This window comes from Macrotis lagotis, chromosome 1 (assembly GCF_037893015.1).
Source record: "Macrotis lagotis isolate mMagLag1 chromosome 1, bilby.v1.9.chrom.fasta, whole genome shotgun sequence".
NCBI classification, from domain to species: domain Eukaryota; kingdom Metazoa; phylum Chordata; class Mammalia; order Peramelemorphia; family Peramelidae; genus Macrotis; species Macrotis lagotis.
Genome location: NC_133658.1, coordinates 357,165,545 through 357,183,628, shown reverse-complemented (window position 1 = coordinate 357,183,628; position 18,084 = coordinate 357,165,545). Strand labels below are relative to the sequence as shown.

Genomic DNA, 18,084 nt, shown 5'->3' with positions numbered 1-18,084 from the left:
TGGAGTTTTGGGGGGAGGAGCTCCCCAGAAATGCTGCCTTTATCATAAGTCCACCAGAGAAGTTGCTTCAATATTTTTCCCACAGTTGCTGTTACTAGCTGTATGTCCACTGTATTCCTCCCCACTCTCATTTATTCTATTCTCTCTCTCCTTTCATCCTTGTCTGTCCAAAAGTGTGTTGAATCTGAGTACCTTCTCCCTCAATCTTCCATCTCTTCTGTCACCTATTTCCACCTTCCTCCCCCCCCATTCCCCCTTATCCCATCCATTTCTTATTTTTCTCTAGGGTGAGATAGATTTCCTCACCCTATTAAGTGTGTGTGTTATTTCCTCTCTGAACCATTTCTGATGTGAATGAAGGCTCACTCATTTCCCCCTTTCCACTCCACTGAAAAAGCTTTTTTCTTGACTCTTACATGAAATTTCTTAGCTTCTTCATCTCCTTTCCCCTCCTCCCAGTACTTTCCTTTATCACCCATTGACTCCATCTTTTTACTATATTATACCATTAGATTCTGCTCCTTCCTATGTCCTGTCTATATATATATACTCCTAACAGCTCTTATAAATGAGAAAGTTCATATGAGTTATCAATATCTTCTTCCCATGCAGAAATATAAACAGTTCAGTATCATTAAATTCCTTATTGCCTTTTCTTCCACCCCCTCCATGGTTCAACAGAGTCATGTACTTGGAGAACAAACTTTCTGTTTAGTTCTGGTTGTTTCAGTAGGAAAGTTTGAAAGTCCATCTTTTCCCCTGAAAGAGGATGTTCAGTTTTGCTGGGTAGTTGATTCTCGGTTGTAAACCAAGATCTTTTGCCTTCCAGAATATTATATTCCAGTTCCTAGGAGCCCTTAATGAAGATACTGCCAGATCCTGTGTAATCCTGACTATGGAGCCTTAGTAGTTGAATTGTTTGTTTCTGGCAGGTTTTAGAATTTTCCCCTTGATTTGGGAGTTCTGGAATCTGGCTGTTATATTCCTGGAAGTTTTTCTTTTGGGATCTCTTTCAGGGGGTGACCAAGTGAATTCTCTGGATTTCTATTTTACCCTTAGCTTCTAGGATCTCAGGGCAATTTTGCTGTATTATTTCTTGAAAAACGAAGTCTAGTCTCTTTTCTTGGTCATGACTTTTAGGTAGCCCAGTAATTTTTAAGTTATTTCTTCTGAATCTGTTTTCAAGGTCAGTTTTTTTTTTCATTGAGATATTTCACATTTTCTTCTAATTTTTGGCTTTTTTTGGAAGAGTTTTATTTCTTCCTGATTTCTTGCAAAGTCATCAGCTTCCTTTAGTTATATTCTGTATTTGAAGGAGTTATTTTCTTCAGAGAGATTTTTTATCTCCTTTTCCAGTTGGCCAATTCTGCTTTTTAAGGCATTCTTCTCATTTGCCTTTTGTTTTGCTTTTTCCATTAGGCCTAAACTGGTTTTTAACATATTAACATTAACACTTAACATATTAACATTAACATTTTTTTGAATTTCTTTCATCAAGCTGTTGATTTGGTTTTCATGATTTTTCTGCATTGCTCTCATTTCTCCTCCCAATTTTTCCTCCACCTCCCTTAATTGCTTTTCAAAGTCTTTTTTTGAGCTCATCCATAGTCTGAGCCCATTTTCTATTTCTCTTGGAGGTTTTTGGATATGGAAGCTTCGATTTTATCATCATCTGAGTATGTGTTTTGATTTTCCATGGGATTAAAGTAATTCTCTATGGTCAGATTCTTCTTTTTTCTATTGCTTACTCATTTCCTCATCCCAAGACTAATTTACAGCACTTCCAAGGCTTTGGAGTTTTTTTTGAGGGGGACACCCCACTGGGACCTTTATTCCTCCAAGGTCTTATGCTCTCTTGCCTGTGCTTTGATATGTAGGTGACCACCACACTTCCTTCTGCCCTGGAGCTGTAAGGAGGGATCCAGCTTGGCTACTTAGTATGGAAGCCCAAACTGCAACTGGATCTGAGTGTGGGCATACAGCAGAGTCCTACTCCAAGGGAGAGCAGAGAAATTTCTGCAGTCTTCCCTGACCCCCTTACCATCTGTGGGCTGTGCTCTGGGGGGTGCAGGCTGCTTTCTCCAGGTTCTTGCTGCAGATTCTGTGGCCAGTGCTCCTCACTCCACACTCATTCTTGGTGTAGCAGATTTCTCTCACCACCCCTTCAAGCTGTTGCCGGTGATCTCTGGGCTGGGCTGGGCTGTGCTGCTCGTGGCCGTGGCTTTTTTCCAACCCCTGGTCCTGGTGAAACACACCTTTCCCACAGAATTTCTAAGTTATCTTGGACTGGGAAACGTATCACTCAGTCTTTGCCCCTCTAAATCTTGGCTAGAGTCATAATTTGTTGGCTTTTGTAGTTTTGGGGGGAAGGAGTTCCCCAGAAATGCTGCCTTCCTGGGCTTGCATTTTAGGAAAATCATATTGACAACTGAATGAAAATGGACTGCAAATGAGAATCTTGAGGTAGGCATACCCACCAGCAGGTTATTGCAGTAATTAGGTGATGAGAGACTATATATATAGAGAGACTGGCAGTATCAGAGGACAGAAAGGAGCATATCTGAAAGATGATGCAAAAATGAAATCAACAGGTTGCCTCTGGGGAGTAAGAAATAATGTAGTCAAGGGTGACACCTAGGTTGTGAGGCCAGGTGACTGGGAGGTTGGTGTTACCCTCTGAAATAATGAGGCAGTTAAAGGATGGAAAGATAATGAGTTCAATTTTGAACATGTTGAGTTTAAGATTTCTATTGGACATCCATTTTGAAATGTATAAAAAGTAGTTGGAGATACATGATTGGACATCAGTAGAGAAGTTAGGAATTTTGAGAATCATCAGCATAGTGAGGGCAATTAAATCTATGGAGGATGATGAAGTATAGTGGGAAGAAAGTATAGATGTATAGTGGGAGAAAAGAAAAGGGCCTAGGACAGAACCCTGAGGGACATCTATTAGAAGAGGGAGTGATCTGGATGAAAATCCAGTAAAAGACAAAGAAGGAGCAGTCATAGCTAGGAGGAGAACCAAGAGAGAGAAGTGTCCTGAAAACTGAGAGAAGAGAGTGATCAGCAGTGTCAGAGGCTGCAGAGAGGTTCAGGAGAAAGAGGATTGAGAAAATACTATTGGATTGGCAGAGCAATTTTGGTCAAATGGTGAGGCTGGGTTTTTAGGGGTCGAGAAGAGAGTGAGAGGAGAAAAGTGGAAGCATCTATTGTAAATGGGCTTTTCCAGGAGATCTGCTACAAAGGACAGGAGAGATATAGAATGATGGTAAGGTCAGGTGAGGGTTTTTTGGAAACTGAAGATGGTCTGGGCATATTTCTAGGCCGGAGGGAAAGAGCCAGTGGACAGGGAGAGATTGAAGGTAAGAGACAGTGAGTTGACAGAGGGAGAAATCTGTTAGAGGAGACAGATGAAATGGGATTGCTTGTGAAGGGCTTGCCTTGACAAGGAGTGAGACCATCTCTTTGAGATAAGAAGGAGGAGATAGTGGGAAAATGCATCTGAGTGATAGGAGATGAGAAAGAGAAGAGGGTATGTTTGGTGGATGGCCTCCATTTTTTTCTGTAAAATATCTGATGTAAGGTTCTTGACTGGAAGAGTGGGAGGAGGGGGGAGCCATGGGAGATTTGAAAAGGGTTGGAAAAGTTGGGAAGAATCACTAGAGAGTGGGATAGTGAGTTGGTGAGGGAGATAGAATAAGATTGCCTAGCTTCAGTGAGGGCCTACTGGAGGTTGTATATCATGTATTTATAGTGGATTCAGTCAGAACAGTTTCTTGATTTTTTTCCCACCTTCGTTCAGTAGTATTTGTGTAGCAGTGAAGGCAGCAGATGGTGGAAATTATTCAAGCTTTGACAGGATGCAATTGGCTATATGTTAAGGGGTCCAAGGACTGAAGAGGAGAGAACACTATAGAGTTGAACTGGATAGACTAGTTGCAGGGGTGATAACCTGGGAAAAACTTAAGAGGTCAAAGGATTGAAGGTCATAGTTTAGATGAAGAGCAGAATTTGATATGAAGAAGGGCGGGGAGAGAGAGAGAGAGAGAGAGAGAGAGAGAGAGAGAGAGAGAGAGAGAGAGAGAGAGAGAGAGGTGGAAAGCCAATAGAAAATGGTCACATAAGGAGAATTCTTGAATGTGGAGGTGCTACATTTGGCAGTGATGGCAAGATCAAGAGTATGACAATTTTGTGTATAGCTGAGATGGAGTGGAGGAGAAGGTCAGCTTACAAACAACCATGAGCAAATAGGCTATAGTGTCCTTTTCATAATGCCATGCTGTTTCTCTCAGGGTCAGGGCAGACAGGTACCTGAGCTCTCTCTTGGCAGAAGGCCTGGGGAAGCCTGGCAGGAGGCCTGAGGGGTAGGCAGGAGATCTGTGAGAGGGTGTATGACTGAAATAGCCTAAGGAAGGGGGGGCAGGAATGAGATACCAGGGCAAAGCGGGAAAAGGACAGTGTGATATCAGCTGGCAAAGACTGAACTCCATAGATGGGACAGGGACCCTTTCTCGTTTTCTTTATTGTGCAGTAGTTCAATAAAGCTGTAATGCCGCTCCTGAGGTAGTTATATAATATTAGAGCAAGAAGTCTTTTTAGAGGTTATGTTATACAGGATATGCAAGGACATACAAGGAGCTAGAAATCAGCAGAGCTAGGATTTGAACCCACATCCAATGCCTTTTCCACTAGACTGTGCAACTCCTTTATTTGAAGAGGAGGGAAAAAAGGTCACAGTCAGAAGTGGTAAAACCACATCTCCTGGCTCCTAGCCAGGATTCTCTTTAAAAAAATTTTTTTTTTGTTATGTTTTACTTGACAAATACCAATTAAAATGAACATTTCCATGCCCAAAGAAGATTATACAAATCTCTGGTATAAACCCAATACTGTTTTTATTACCTCCCTATACTTTCTTGTCCAAGTTCCTGTTTTCAGTTGCCCATTCACAAAGCTAGAATGATAGACGCCCCCAAGACTGGCTTCTCAGCTCCACCTACTTTCTCAGGTCTATTTGGGCTACTCATGACTAAGGTGCATTTCTCTGCTCCACCCCCCCATGTAACTTTCCACAATCCCATAGCATAATATGGAATATGATTAAACCTACAATAGAAATGCACCCCCATTTCTACTGGTAATAAAAGGATTATTTTATGTGTGGGTCACCTGGGCCCTTTCTTTACTGATTGTAATGTAATCCTCATATGAAAAAGGCTATTTAGATGAGATGTGAGTTTGCCCAGCTGCATCTTGCCGGCTGATTATTCTTCCCTTTTCCTCTTGGGCCAAACCCTAATCCAAATTCTGAGGGTAGGAGCATCAAGGTTATTGCCATCCTTTTAAAAATAAACAAATAAAGGATATTATGAATTTTTCCTGAGTAGTAAGTTCACACTGCAAACGCTGTGGTTTACTATGATGCAGGAGAGGAGACAAAAGAGGAAATCTGTCCCCATGTAGTGCCTGGTTAAGAGAAATAGGACTCATACTTGGTACTGTCAGAAAACAAGGATAGAATAGAGTACATGGTTCGGGCTTCCAATTGCTGTAGAAACTCAGAAAGGGCCGTGATCATTAAGTGATCATGAAACCTTGATGAAACTTGGGGAATCAGCTGTCCAGGGGTCAGTAAACTGACCCTACTGATGGGAATCAAGCCACCTCTTTATGAGCCTATTGTGCTTGGACAGAGGGCTTACTCCCTGGCCAGTTAGGTATCTGAAATGGAAGAAGGCAGAGCTGAGTTAAAATCTAGCTTCAGTGTGACTCTGAGCAAGTGGTGACAATAAAAGCACCTTCCTCTCAGGATCATTGTGAAGATCAAATGAGAATATATGCAAAAGACCTTAGGCCAATGCTTAGAGCCTCGTAAATACTTCATAAATGATTGTTTCTTTCTTTTCCTAAGCAAGGTTAGGACTCTGTCTGCTGAGCTTTGAGACATGGGATTTGACCTCTACTAGAGGAACAGTATTTATGGGGGACTAAGCTGGCCTTGGGTTTTCTCAGAGAAAGTGAACACTAGGAGAAATGGGGATCAGAATGAAATCTGAGCACTAAAGGAAAGGCTGTACACGTTTCTTGCATACAAATATATTGTGTATATATGTTCATCTGTGCATATTTGGATAGATTTATGCTTAAGGAATGTGTGTTCTTTGCCTATAGGTGTTGAAGTTAAAAAATAATGCTAATAATATCTATGTTTGGGCATCAATTTGCCAGAAATGATTTTACTTAATTTATCATTAATCTATGTCCAGGTCATTCCTAGCTTAGAGAGGATGCCAAAACTGGCATAATTTTCCATATCCTCTTACACGACTCTCTGCCCCAAGATTTCAGTTAACATTTGTAAAAAATCTTGAATCAAGAAAAAATGGCTTAAAATTCTTTTTGGATTAACATTTCATACCTGAGCAATCAAATCCCTACCCTCGTGTCTCCAGGACTATTTCCCTCACTCCTGAAATTAAACAAAGAGACCTCCTTCCTTCTATCTTAGATATTTCTCAATGGAGGAGAGTGGGTGCTAGCTCTCAATTACTTCCTATGGACAGGTAAAGAGAAGACTGCCCTTTGATGGATCAATAACAAAATCATGTTAGAATGGGGAAGGAACAAGACAGGTTCTTTATTAAAAGGTTTGGTACTATTCTTAATCTATTATAGAGGAAATTGTTATTTTTAAAATATGTCTCAAGAAACCCCAAAAAGAAATTTTTTAATATGCTTCCACATTGGTACTTATGTACATGTTAGTTAATGTGATGGGAGCATGCTTGCATGTTAGTTCATGTGCATTCAGGTGAGCATGGGGATGTGGAATGGGGAGGTAGTGCCTTTTTTAACAGAAGCTTTTCCAAGGCAATCTGCTACCGTGTTTGACCTAGAAAATAGACTTCCTTACCCTGAACCCTTCAGGCCCTGGTTTATTGATCTAAACTCCTCTATTTGGCCTGGATTGCTGGATTGACCCTTGGAATTTGGGTTGACTCCTGATTCTAAAAAAGCCTCCTGAGTGTTCCAGGTTTGGATGGAGGTGAGGAGAGCAATTGACTTGTTCAGCCCATCAGTCCCTTAGCTTCTAAAGCCCTTGACAAAGTCAGGAAAGTCCTATCCTCATTGGATGGGAAAGCACATTCTTAAGTTCTGTATTTCTGTATTTCTCCTTTCTGTACTACCTCAGGTACTTGTTGCTCCTGTCTCCATGTGAAATCATTCTAGGTTTGGAGGCCCTGAGTAGATTTCTTGTCTAGTACAAACTGAGTAATTTTTAATCCTGCTTTCCCCCTGACCTAGTCCCTCTGAACAGCCCTGAGAGGAAGAGAGAAGGAGGGATAATCACCCTGAGGTTCAGAGAAGGATAATGCCATTCCCAAAATCACACGACAGGTGTAACCATCTGGGGTACTAGAGTGTGAGCAATAGTCCTCACACATCTTGGAAGTCAGCTTGCCTGCCCCAAGTTGAATACAGGGTTTTGCCTTTGTGGTTTTCTTTGGGGGGTTCCAAATGTATCTATTGACACGTTTTCCTGGTATCTTTCAGGGAAGGCAATGAGCCAGGGGAAGCCACCCAGATCACCTATCAAGAGCTCCTGACGCAGGTGTGTCGTTGTGCTAATGCCCTCCGGAAACAGGGTAAGTACTGATAGCTGCAGAAGGCAAGCTGAGTCAGAAAGCATTTGTTAGTGCCTGTGGTGTTCCAGAGACTGGTTAGTACTGGGGATGCAAGGAAAGGCACCAGTTCCCTCTTGCAAATAGTTTTTGCTCTAATGAGGGAGAGAACATACAAAGTATATAGAGGAGAAGTTGGAAGTTACCTCTGAGAGAAGGTCCAAGATTAAGAGCATTGAAAAAAGCATCTTGAAGAAAATGGATCTCTAGCTGAGATTTGAAAGAAGCCAGAAGATGGATAGGGATGAGGAAAGAGAAAATTCCAGGCATGACAGCCAGTGAAAATACTACTAAGGTTAAAAGTTAAATATTAAAGTTAAAAGCTGTGGGCTAGGTAGAAAGGTGTGAAAAGAATTGGAAAGGTTAAGAAGGGGCCAGATTTATGAAGGGTTTTAGAAATCAAACAAGATTTTATGTTTGATACAGGAGGTAGTAGGGATCCAGAGGAGTCTATTGAATAGGAGGAGGCAGGTGGGGTAATATGATTATATTTGTACTTTAGAATGAGTAAACTTGATGATTGAGTGGAAGCTGGACTGGATTGGAGAGAGCTTTGAAGCAGGGAGCAGCTAGCAGACTCTTGTAGTCGAGGCATGATGTCATATGGAGCTCGACCAGAGTGGTGGCAATGCAAGGAAAATAAGGACTGGGCAATATATTGGATATGGGGGACGGGGGAGACTTTTGGAACCTGGGACGTTGGGAAGTTCATGGTAATCCCATAGTAATAGAGAAATTAGGAAGGGAGAGGTTTTGAGTAAAGACAATGATTTTGATTTGAGATATGTTGAATTTAATGTGTCTTTAGACCCTCCAGCCAAAGTCATTCGATAGGGAGTTGGAGATGGGAGACTGGAGGTCAGCAGAGATCAAGGCTGGATAAGTAAATGTTAGATCTTTCCATAGTCAGCATAGAGATGATTTTGAACCCATGAGAGCTGATGACATTACCATGTCAAGAGGGAGGAGGAGAGAAGAAGAGAAGGGAGCCCAGGACAGAGTCATGGAGACACCCACGAGTCTAGGAGACTTGAGGGGGGGCTTAAGCCTAGGAGAGTGTAAGCCAGAGGGGACAGCTAGGTTAGAGAGTGGGAAGACAAGAAGCCCATGGGCGTGTCTCCTGATTGCAGGCATTCGGAAAGGTGACCGTGTATCCATCTACATGCCCATGATTCTGGAACTGGTGGTGGCCATGCTTGCCTGTGCTCGTCTTGGTGCCTTGCATTCCATTGTGGTAGGGATCGTAGGGGATAGAATGTGTTGGGTGGGGGATTATAGAAGATCTGGGACCCCAATGGAATTCATTCCCTTATCCCAAGATCCCACCCTCAGTTTCCCCTTACTTCCTCAGTTTGCAGGTTTCTCAGCTGATTCCTTATGTGAGCGGATCCTGGACTCAAGCTGTACGCTCCTTATTACAGCAGGTGACTGGCTCCTCCCTAGCTAGATGAGGTTGCCTCTTCCAGCTCCTAGTTGGCTCTTCCTGGGTTGGGGGTGGGGAAGGGGAGGAGGGGGGGGGCTGTGCTGAGTCTTGGAAGGGGCTAAGTGAACTCTCTCTCTGAACTCTGATGGGAAAGCCAGTCACTGTTCAGGAGACCCCCGCCCCAGTTCAAGCACTTCACTTTCTCACTTGTATCGCCTCTGGCATTGTTCTTGTCAGTTCAGGCCTAGCTTTGCCTCTGGCAATTGGGGAGGGAGACAGAGGTATAAAGTCCATTCTTCTCTCAGATGCCTTCTACAGAGGAGAGAAACTGGTGAACCTGAAGGAGCTCGTGGATGAGGCCCTGCACAAGTGTGAGGAGAAGTAAGTATTTGACTCTGGGCTCCCACAGGTTCTCCTTAAGTTCTCCCCACCATCATACCTCACCTGGCCCTCTTGTTCTCTAGGGGCTTCCCTGTGAAGAGATGCATTGTAGTTAAGCACCTTGGCCGAGCAGAGCTAGGCATGGGGGATTCTTCTGGACAATCCCCGCCTTTGAAAAGGCCATGCCAGGATTTGCAGGTAGGCCCTTCCCTCCACTTGCCCTTATTGATACTTGCAGCTATCACAGTATTGTCATAAGTATTACTCCTGGAGGAACTCAGGCAGGAAGAATGTGGTCAGGGAAAGTGGACAATGTCCACAATAAGGAGATAGCCTGACTTGGGAGGCCATAGGGTGTCTGTGTTGATTGAGGATTTGGGGAGACAGCAACACTGAGGTACCAATCTGGAGTATCTAGATCTCCCGGGGTTCACCATGAACTCTCCTGGGGGTGGGGCAGTATCCATTCTTTGTGAGCGATTGGCTTCTTCTAGCCCGTGGCCTAGGAGATTGGGGACTGACCCTCTTAGTAAGGGATGCTTTGAAATTGACCCCTGAAGTGAGAGGAAGTATGGAGGCTGGGGTGCCCTACCCCTTTTTTAGAAGGGCCTCCAGGAAAGAGTCTTGGATGAGCACAGGCAACCATGGCTACTACCAGCTCCTTTTTGAGCTTCCAGGAAAGATAGTAAAATTTGTTCACCTGCTTTTGACTGGAATATGGTAGAGCTCAGGTTTGGGCCTGTAGACTAAGAGCTAAATCTGGAGTAGCTCTGAGGTCAGAAGGTTCCTGAGGTGGGGGGGCCAGAGATCTGGGGGGCCATCAGATCTTAGAGTAAGCAGAGGAGCCCCCTGGGTGGTGGCTTGAGGTTGGGCATCTTAGTTCCATCCCTTTGTTACTTCCCTCCCTCCTCATCAGCCTCTCCATGGGCTTTTAACAGGACAAAACGAAAGAGAAACCCCTGTCCAAGCGGCCCCAGGTATCCACTGTCCCAGGCACTGCTTCACTGTGCCCTTGTCTGTGTGTCCATCTGCTTTGCATCTGCTTGCCCTCTAAGAGTGGGCTTGAGCTTGCTTCCTGGTCCCTAAGACCAGGCTGACCTTTGCCTGGTCACCAGCCACTAGGCCACTGTGCATCTGCTTCTAGGGCTTAACTCAGGACTTGTCATCCAGGAGGTGCTTCATAGATGGTGTTGGACTGTGACTGACTGACTGGGAAGGATGACAAGGGGAAGCATATATATCTCTGGGAAAGGAGTCCAGTAATTGGTAAAACAAACCAAAAAACTGAACAATCCAGTGAGAGAAATTTAGGAGGTCTGGGTTCTTGTTCTGACACAGTTTGTGCATATCTTATTAACAAAGCATTTATCTAGTGCTTGCTTTGTAGTGGTCTGGAGGGAGGTGCTGGGCATACAAAGACAGAAAGAGAAATCTCTCCCCTCCAGCCCTGGGGCTTACATTCTCTAAGCCTCAGTTGGTTCATCTGTAATATAAAGAAGTGGAATTTAGCTATAGGAATTGGAACTTGAAAGAACCCTCTTTTGTAGAGAAAGAAAGGAGGGGCAGTGAGCTGGCTTTATGGCAGAGCCGGGATGCTGGGGTTTTTTCCAGTTTCCATGATCTGTGATATCCAGCTCTGTGTGAGGCAGGCAGTCCTGTTGGAGAAATGAGACCAGAGCAGAGTCTGTTGGGAAGGCAGGGCCTGCAGGCACACAGGTTGATAGAATCAAGTCCTAGATTGGATAGAGGTCACAAAATAGTTCATATTTAAGAGAAATTCAAGGTCATTCTGTGAGCTATAGTATTTGAGAGTTTCTTCTGGAGGAGAAACCTGAATAATTTTAGGGTTGTCATTTTTTTTTTTGGCAGGGCAGTGGGGTTAAGTGACTTGCCCAAAGGTCACACAGCTAGGCAATTATTATATGTCTGAGACCAGGTTGTCCCTGACAGCTTCTTTGGTAGTAATGTTGGTGTTGGTGTAGACAGAAAACTTGGCTAGTTTTCTTTTATATATTAAAGAATTCTTTCAAACTCTGGATCCTGGACTTGATCTATTTCCCTGCAAATTTCTGGGTAATGGCCTGGGTCCTCCCTATATCATGGTTTTCAGAGACCATCATATAGCCTCAGTCTAGATTAAATAAGTCACTAAATTGGGTGTGTGTGTATAGAGGGATGCAGGGAAGTGTAAACTATTGGGGCAGGGGGTGAAGAGGGGATGCTATTTACAAATTCTGGATAGTCGAGGTACAAACCTTAGACCCTTATCCAGGCATGTAAACTAATTTACCCAAGAGGTGACGTAGTTAAAGTATAAACAGAGGTAGATTTTTTTTTATCTTCTGGACAGCAGACATACAAGTCTGAGAAATTTAGATGGCTGGGGACCTCATGGGAGGATAGCTGTCTGATAGACACCATCAGTGCCCGGCTTCTGGGCTGACCCTAGAACCAATCCATTTCTAAAGACTGTCCTTGTGGGCATCCCAGCCTGGGTCAAGGGGCTTTCAGCTCCAGGTGCCCAGTCTGCATGGGGCATGTGTGCTCAAAGTCCTCCTAAGCTGCTCACAGGGAGTAGGGGGAGTTCTGGTTCTTCTCTCTCCTACCCCAGGTAAGAGGAATGACATTTTACCTGCTGACTCTGGGCTTGAACTTTGAACTTGGGAGGTCAGCAGCTGCTGTGGAACTCGCAAAGCTGGGGGGTATCTGAGCCTTTGTGGAGCTGACTGCCTGTGGCTTCAAATGTCTGGCTTATGCATTCCTTCTCCTAAGCTGTGGACACTCATAGATCAACACTGTGTGTTTGTGTGTTTTTGTGTGTTTGTGTGTGTGTGTGTGTGTGTGTGTGTGTGTGTGTGTGTGTGTGTGTGTGTTGAGAGCATATTACTGCAGTCTTGGGAGCTGGTCCCTGGGAGCCTGGCAGAACCTCCAGGCATGAACCACTGCCCTTGAGAAAAGTGGTTCTGGTGTGAGGAAGTGAGGAAAGGGGTAGGCAGGGAAAATTCTAACCTGAGGTGCCTCTGATTCTTGGGAATATTATCAGTGCCAGGGTCTTTGTGGAGTTCTTCCCATCTTCAAGTCTCGATTTTATGGAGTACCTACTATGTGCCCTTCACCACTGAATTATAGGGGGAAGGGGAAATACAGTTTTAGCTCTTGAGCTCCTTCTGGTTAGGGAGATGTTCATGAAGCTATATTTTAATAATTACACATCAGAAGATGAATTCAGGACTGTGGTTTAGCCACCAAGTACTGTAGGAAATCAGAGGAGGAAGATAGTTCTAGCATATTGCTTTCCAAGAGAAGGGAACTTGAAGTGAACCATGAAAGATTAACAGGTTTTGGATGGCAGAGGTGAGATCACAGGAGAAAGTGGAAGCAGTAGCCCTGGTGGGTGGGTGTAAGGGGAAATGGAGGAAGGGGGGAATCAATTTGGCTGCAGTGGAGGGTTCGTCAGAGTCACAGATGAGGTTGGAGCTGGAGAGTGAGCCCAGGTTGTAGAGGACATTGAATATCAAGCAGAGGTGCTTGGATTTGATCCCCTAGGACATGGAGGACCACACCAGGTTCATGGTCAGGGACAGGATATCTGGACCTGTTTTTCCATCTGCAAAATGAATTCATTTATAGTGACCTCTAAGGGCCTTTTGACTAAATCTCTGCTTTGAGAAAGTTAATCTGGTGGTATGAAGGCATGGATTGTAGGGGCGGGACCTTAAAGTGGGGGAGCCCATCAAGGAGGAAATTATGACAGCACTCCAGAGGGCTGATTAAGGGCCAAAATGTGGGATTAGATCTGAAAGACACTGAAGAACCAGATAAACTTAGTGGTGGGAACACCCTCCGGCCATCTCTAGGATTTTGTGTGAGGATCTAAATGAGGTCCATCTAGGGCTGACAGAAGTATTCTGACAAAGCCCTGATTATGCATCTGTGGGACTTGCTAACTGATTTCAGGTTGACTATGAAGGGGACTGTTGCCATGGCCATTCAGGGAGTCCAGGCTTTGGACCTCTGTCCCCTCTTTTTAGGGCATTCCTCCAAAGCCACTCTGGGCATATTTCTTGTCCTTCCTCCCTCCTCCTGTCCCTACAGATCCCCTGGAATCAGGGGGTTGACCTGTGGTGGCATGAGATCTTGGGGGATGCAGGGGAGGAGTGTGAACCTGAGTGGTGTAATGCAGAAGACCCACTCTTCATCCTTTACACCAGTGGCTCCACCGGCAAGCCCAAGGTCAGTGCTTAGAAGCTGTGGGTTAGGGGTGGGCACATCAGTAGAAAGGACTAGGAGAAGCCCTAACTGCCTTTCTTTCACTCCTGCCCCAGGGAGTGGTGCACACAGTCGGGGGCTACATGCTCTATACAGCCACCTCCTTCAAGTATGTCTTTGACTTCCATGAGGACGATGTGTTCTGGTGCACAGCAGATATCGGCTGGATCACTGGGCACTCCTACGTCACCTATGGGCCTCTGGCTAATGGAGCTACCAGTGTCCTGGTAAGACAGGGTGGGCTGTCCAGCTTGGGATGGGCTTCAGGGGGGTGGGGAGTTGGACGTGGGTGGTTTTGCTCAGTAGAGGGCTCCAGGGGGGGGACCAGAGGCTCTGGAGGGGTAAGTGGTTCCAAAGGGTGGACCCTGGGGATTGTGGAAGGAACATGGGGTAACATCTTGGTTGGGTACAGTTTGAGGGGATCCCCACGTACCCTGATGTGAGTCGCATGTGGAACATTGTGGACAAGTACAAGGTGACCAAGTTCTACACGGCCCCCACAGCTATCCGCCTGCTCATGAAGTTTGGGGATGAACCCGTCACCAAGTAAGAACCAGCCCCTCATCTCACCTTTGCCTTCCTCCTTGGAATCCCTGCAGTGACCCTGAGGCAGTGGAATCAGTCTTCCTCATTATAGACTTGGAGTCACTGAGGCTAGATCAGGAACGAGCCCCTGTCCTGGTTCCGTGCACAAAGTTGGGAGACTTTAGAGACCATCAAGGCCACCTTCCTTGCTTTATAGAAGGGGAGCTATCAAGTCAGCGCATCCACCAGCCAGGGCCCCCCATCTCCTCGCTCCCTGTCCAGGGCTCAGTGTTCTGGTGCCCATTTCCTTTGTTTTTATTTTTTATTTATTTTTTTGCTCATTTCCTTGTTCCCCTCCTCACAGATATAGTCGGGCATCCCTGCGGGTATTAGGGACAGTGGGTGAACCTATCAACCCAGAAGCCTGGCTTTGGTACTACCGTGTGGTGGGAGCCCAGCGCTGCCCAATTGTGGACACCTTCTGGCAGACAGAGACAGTGAGTACGGAGATGCCTGAGAATTTGGGGGGCTGGGGCCTGATATCAGGACTGACTTTTGACCTCCAACAGGGTGGCCATATGCTGACCTCTCTCCCTGGTGCCACACCCATGAAGCCAGGTTCTGCGGTGAGTGAACATAGTGCTCATTCTATTTCCCACCCCTCTTCTATCCCCCTACCCCTGAAGATAATGATCAGGGTGGGGTGGGGGGGAATGAGAAGTTAAGGTGCCTCTGTAGATTCCATGGGCTCTGAATTCTTAGGCCTTAGTGGAAACTGAAGATGCCCTTATTAGTGTCTACCCTTTGAGTATACTGGGTCTTCCTACACCCCCAGACTTTCCCGTTCTTTGGTGTGGCACCAGCGATCTTGAATGAGTCTGGGGAGGAGCTGGAAGGAGAAGCAGAAGGTTACCTGGTGAGGCTACATCTGAGACCTGAGGTGATCGATTTGGTGTGTGGGACAGACATGACATGGATAATTGAGTCCATAGGAGACAGAACTTAGTGATATTTTTGACCTATGACAGGTGACCTGGTTCTGTAAGGATGATGTGACCATGTGGCATGTAAGGGTGATGGGTTATTTGTGATTCATGAGACAGGTCACACCATTAATATCTTAATAATATATTGGGGAAGTTGGAAGAGTATAACACTTAACAGGGATGCCAGATACCAGGTGTTCCTTCCCTACCCTTCAGGTGTTCAAGCAGCCCTGGCCTGGGATCATGCGTACGGTCTATGGGAACCATGAGCGCTTTGAGGCCACCTATTTCCGGAAGTTCCCAGGCTACTATGTAACGGGGGATGGTGAGTCCTCCTCCTTCCTCAGTCCCTGACCTCTTGAAGCCATTTCACCCAGAAAAGGCAGGGCTGTTCCCCTGGGGCAAGTAGTATACCTCTTCTGAGTACTGAGCTACAGGACCACCTTCCATTTTCTTCCCTGGGTCTGGACCTCTGCCTGGGGAGGATTTCTTTGCCAAGAAAGCCTTGAGGTGTAACCTGTGTGCTTCCGTGTGCTTCCCAAGGTTGTCGGCGGGATGCAGACGGCTATTACTGGATTACAGGCCGGATTGACGACATGCTTAATGTCTCTGGTGAGGGACCCATCTCATTTGACCAATCCCTTCTCACACCTTACCTTTAAACCTAGTCTCAAGTTTGGAACCACATTTAGGAGGGAATATTGACAAGATGGAACATCCACAAGAAAATAGTTAGGAAAAGGGAAGAAATCATAATTGATGAAAAGAAACTGGGAAGACTTAGCTTAGAGAAAAGCAAACTTTGAGCAGATAACTGTCTTAAATGTCTGAAGGAACAAATGATGTCATGGGGTTTTCACAATTTGAAGAAAGAATTTCAGTAAAGATCTCTTATAAAATATTTACAATGTAAATATCAATTTAATTATATGAAAAGATTAGAGTAGATCTGGGATTGGACCTGCTCAGCTGAGCCTCACTAGGCACAACTAGTTCAAGGGAAGAGGGAGGCAGATTTCAGCTAAGCCAGGGAAAGGCTTCTGACCCAGACAGAGAATTTACAAGTGGAGTGACTGAAGTGCCTGCGGCCACTGGTGTGTCCTAGTTGAGGCAGATGCCTTCTGATGGCCCTCGACTCGGAGCCTGAAGCAGTTTTGGCCAATCCTTGTGGTCTTTGTTCATGAGCAGTGAGCAGCTGAGGTGCTTTTCTCTCTGGGGCAAGATTAGCTGCCTTCTCACAATGCCCATCTGTGCCAGGTCACCTGCTAAGCACGGCAGAAGTGGAGTCAGCACTGGTGGAGCACAAAGCCATCGCTGAGGCTGCTGTGGTCAGTCACCCCCATCCGGTAAAGGGAGAGTGTCTCTACTGCTTTGTCACTCTCCGAGAGGGCCATACCTTTACCCCTTCCCTCACTGAGGAGCTCAAGAAGCAGGGTAAGCATCCTTCTTACCCACTGGGGACAAAGATGAGATTTATTCCAGCAAAAGCAAGACCTTCCTTCCCTCTTGGGAGTACTGGTATCTAGTACAAATTCTTAGTAAAAGTTTGCTTCTTGATTACAGTTAGAGAAAAAATCAGCCCTATTGCCACCCCAGATTACATCCAGAATGCACCTGGCTTGCCCAAAACACGCTCAGGTAGGCATGCTTTCTCATTCCTGTGGGTAGGCTGGTGCTGACCAATTGCAGTGTGAGCCAGAGCCCTTAGCTGGAGCTGTGGAAGGGAACAGTCAAGGGAAGGGAGCCTGGAGTAACCAGTCTTGTCATGTACCACAGGGAAGATCATGAGGCGAGTACTGAGGAAGATTGCACAGAATGATCATGATCTGGGGGATACTTCCACTGTGGCAGACCAGTCGGTCATCAACCATCTTTTCAACCATCGTTGCCAGACAGTCCAATGAATCAAGCTATCTACCCACAGCTCCTTCACTAGACAACCCTGCTTAATTGCCCAGTTATGTCCAACTTTCTACCCCTTGCCAACCATCACCCAGGAGTACTAACGAGATGTAGCTTGTAGCCTCAGGGTCAGAAGGTGTGGGGCAGGGCCTAATACCTTCTGTCCCTGACAGCCAGGGCACACAACAGCCTGGACCCTTCCTCTAGGGCTCACCAGGAGCAGGATCCTCTGCCAGTCAGGTGATGGGGGGGGGGGGGGAGTTGGTGGTGGGAAGGGAGCTAGAGCCCCAGGAATGAGGGCAGGCACTTGATCCTTGATCAGGTGGAATGGGTCACAGGCCCTTTCCTAGAAGCTCCAGCACTTACCTTAGATCTTTCATTAGAAATTGGTGTCCTCATGGGAGTTTGCAAAAGGCAATTTAAGGAGGCATCAGGAGAATGAAAGCATGCCCATAAGGACCAGAAACCTATTCCTTCACCATCTGGAAGGATTGAAACTCTTCCATTTCTTGGACCCCATTGATGTTTTCTCCCTTGGAGCAACAAAACTCAGGGCCCCATCATGTCCAGGTTGGGAAAAGTAAGGAGCTGTTGCTAGAATTTGTGCTGGTCTCAGATTTCTTTCCTGCTTCCATCCCACTGTCATTGGGGCTGAAAAATCCCTCAAGCCCTATGGTTGTAGGAATAAAGTCTTTAAAATGGAAGAAATGGACTTCTTTCTTTTAGACCTCAAAGTTCCTTTAAATGCAACTCTCACCATACACCAATGACTGAGTTTCCCCAGGGCCTTCCAAAAGAATTCTTAACTTGGGGTTCACAGATTTCCCCCAAGGGATCTATGGATAAATTTTAGGAGTTTTGTGAAACTGGATGGAAAAAATTTCATTTCTGAGTTTCCTTAGCCAAGATACTA

At 45.6% G+C, this 18,084-nt stretch overlaps 1 protein-coding gene across 4 annotated transcripts in view; it reads left to right on the top strand.

The window, feature by feature from the left end:
• The window catches only part of ACSS2 (acyl-CoA synthetase short chain family member 2), a 30,994-nt gene extending 13,307 nt beyond the window's left edge, over window positions 1-17,687 (top strand). The window contains exons 3-19 of one of the 4 annotated variants that reach the window (XM_074212097.1): window positions 7,558-7,649; window positions 8,816-8,919; window positions 9,037-9,109; window positions 9,414-9,489; window positions 9,573-9,687; window positions 10,428-10,466; window positions 13,585-13,722; window positions 13,815-13,985; window positions 14,171-14,304; window positions 14,648-14,780; window positions 14,853-14,909; window positions 15,119-15,199; window positions 15,486-15,594; window positions 15,813-15,881; window positions 16,527-16,703; window positions 16,833-16,907; window positions 17,046-17,687. In XM_074212097.1, the coding sequence (XP_074068198.1) occupies window positions 7,558-7,649; window positions 8,816-8,919; window positions 9,037-9,109; window positions 9,414-9,489; window positions 9,573-9,687; window positions 10,428-10,466; window positions 13,585-13,722; window positions 13,815-13,985; window positions 14,171-14,304; window positions 14,648-14,780; window positions 14,853-14,909; window positions 15,119-15,199; window positions 15,486-15,594; window positions 15,813-15,881; window positions 16,527-16,703; window positions 16,833-16,907; window positions 17,046-17,173 (1,771 nt within the window). In that variant the 3' untranslated portion in view covers window positions 17,174-17,687. Of the gene's footprint in view, window positions 1-7,557; window positions 7,650-8,815; window positions 8,920-9,036; window positions 9,110-9,413; window positions 9,490-9,572; window positions 9,688-10,427; window positions 10,467-13,584; window positions 13,723-13,814; window positions 13,986-14,170; window positions 14,305-14,647; window positions 14,781-14,852; window positions 14,910-15,118; window positions 15,236-15,485; window positions 15,595-15,812; window positions 15,882-16,526; window positions 16,704-16,832; window positions 16,908-17,045 lie in introns of all 4 variants that reach the window. The other 3 variants (XM_074212096.1, XM_074212099.1, XM_074212098.1) reach the window with 3 other exon arrangements.
• Window positions 17,688-18,084: the final 397 nt, after the last annotated feature.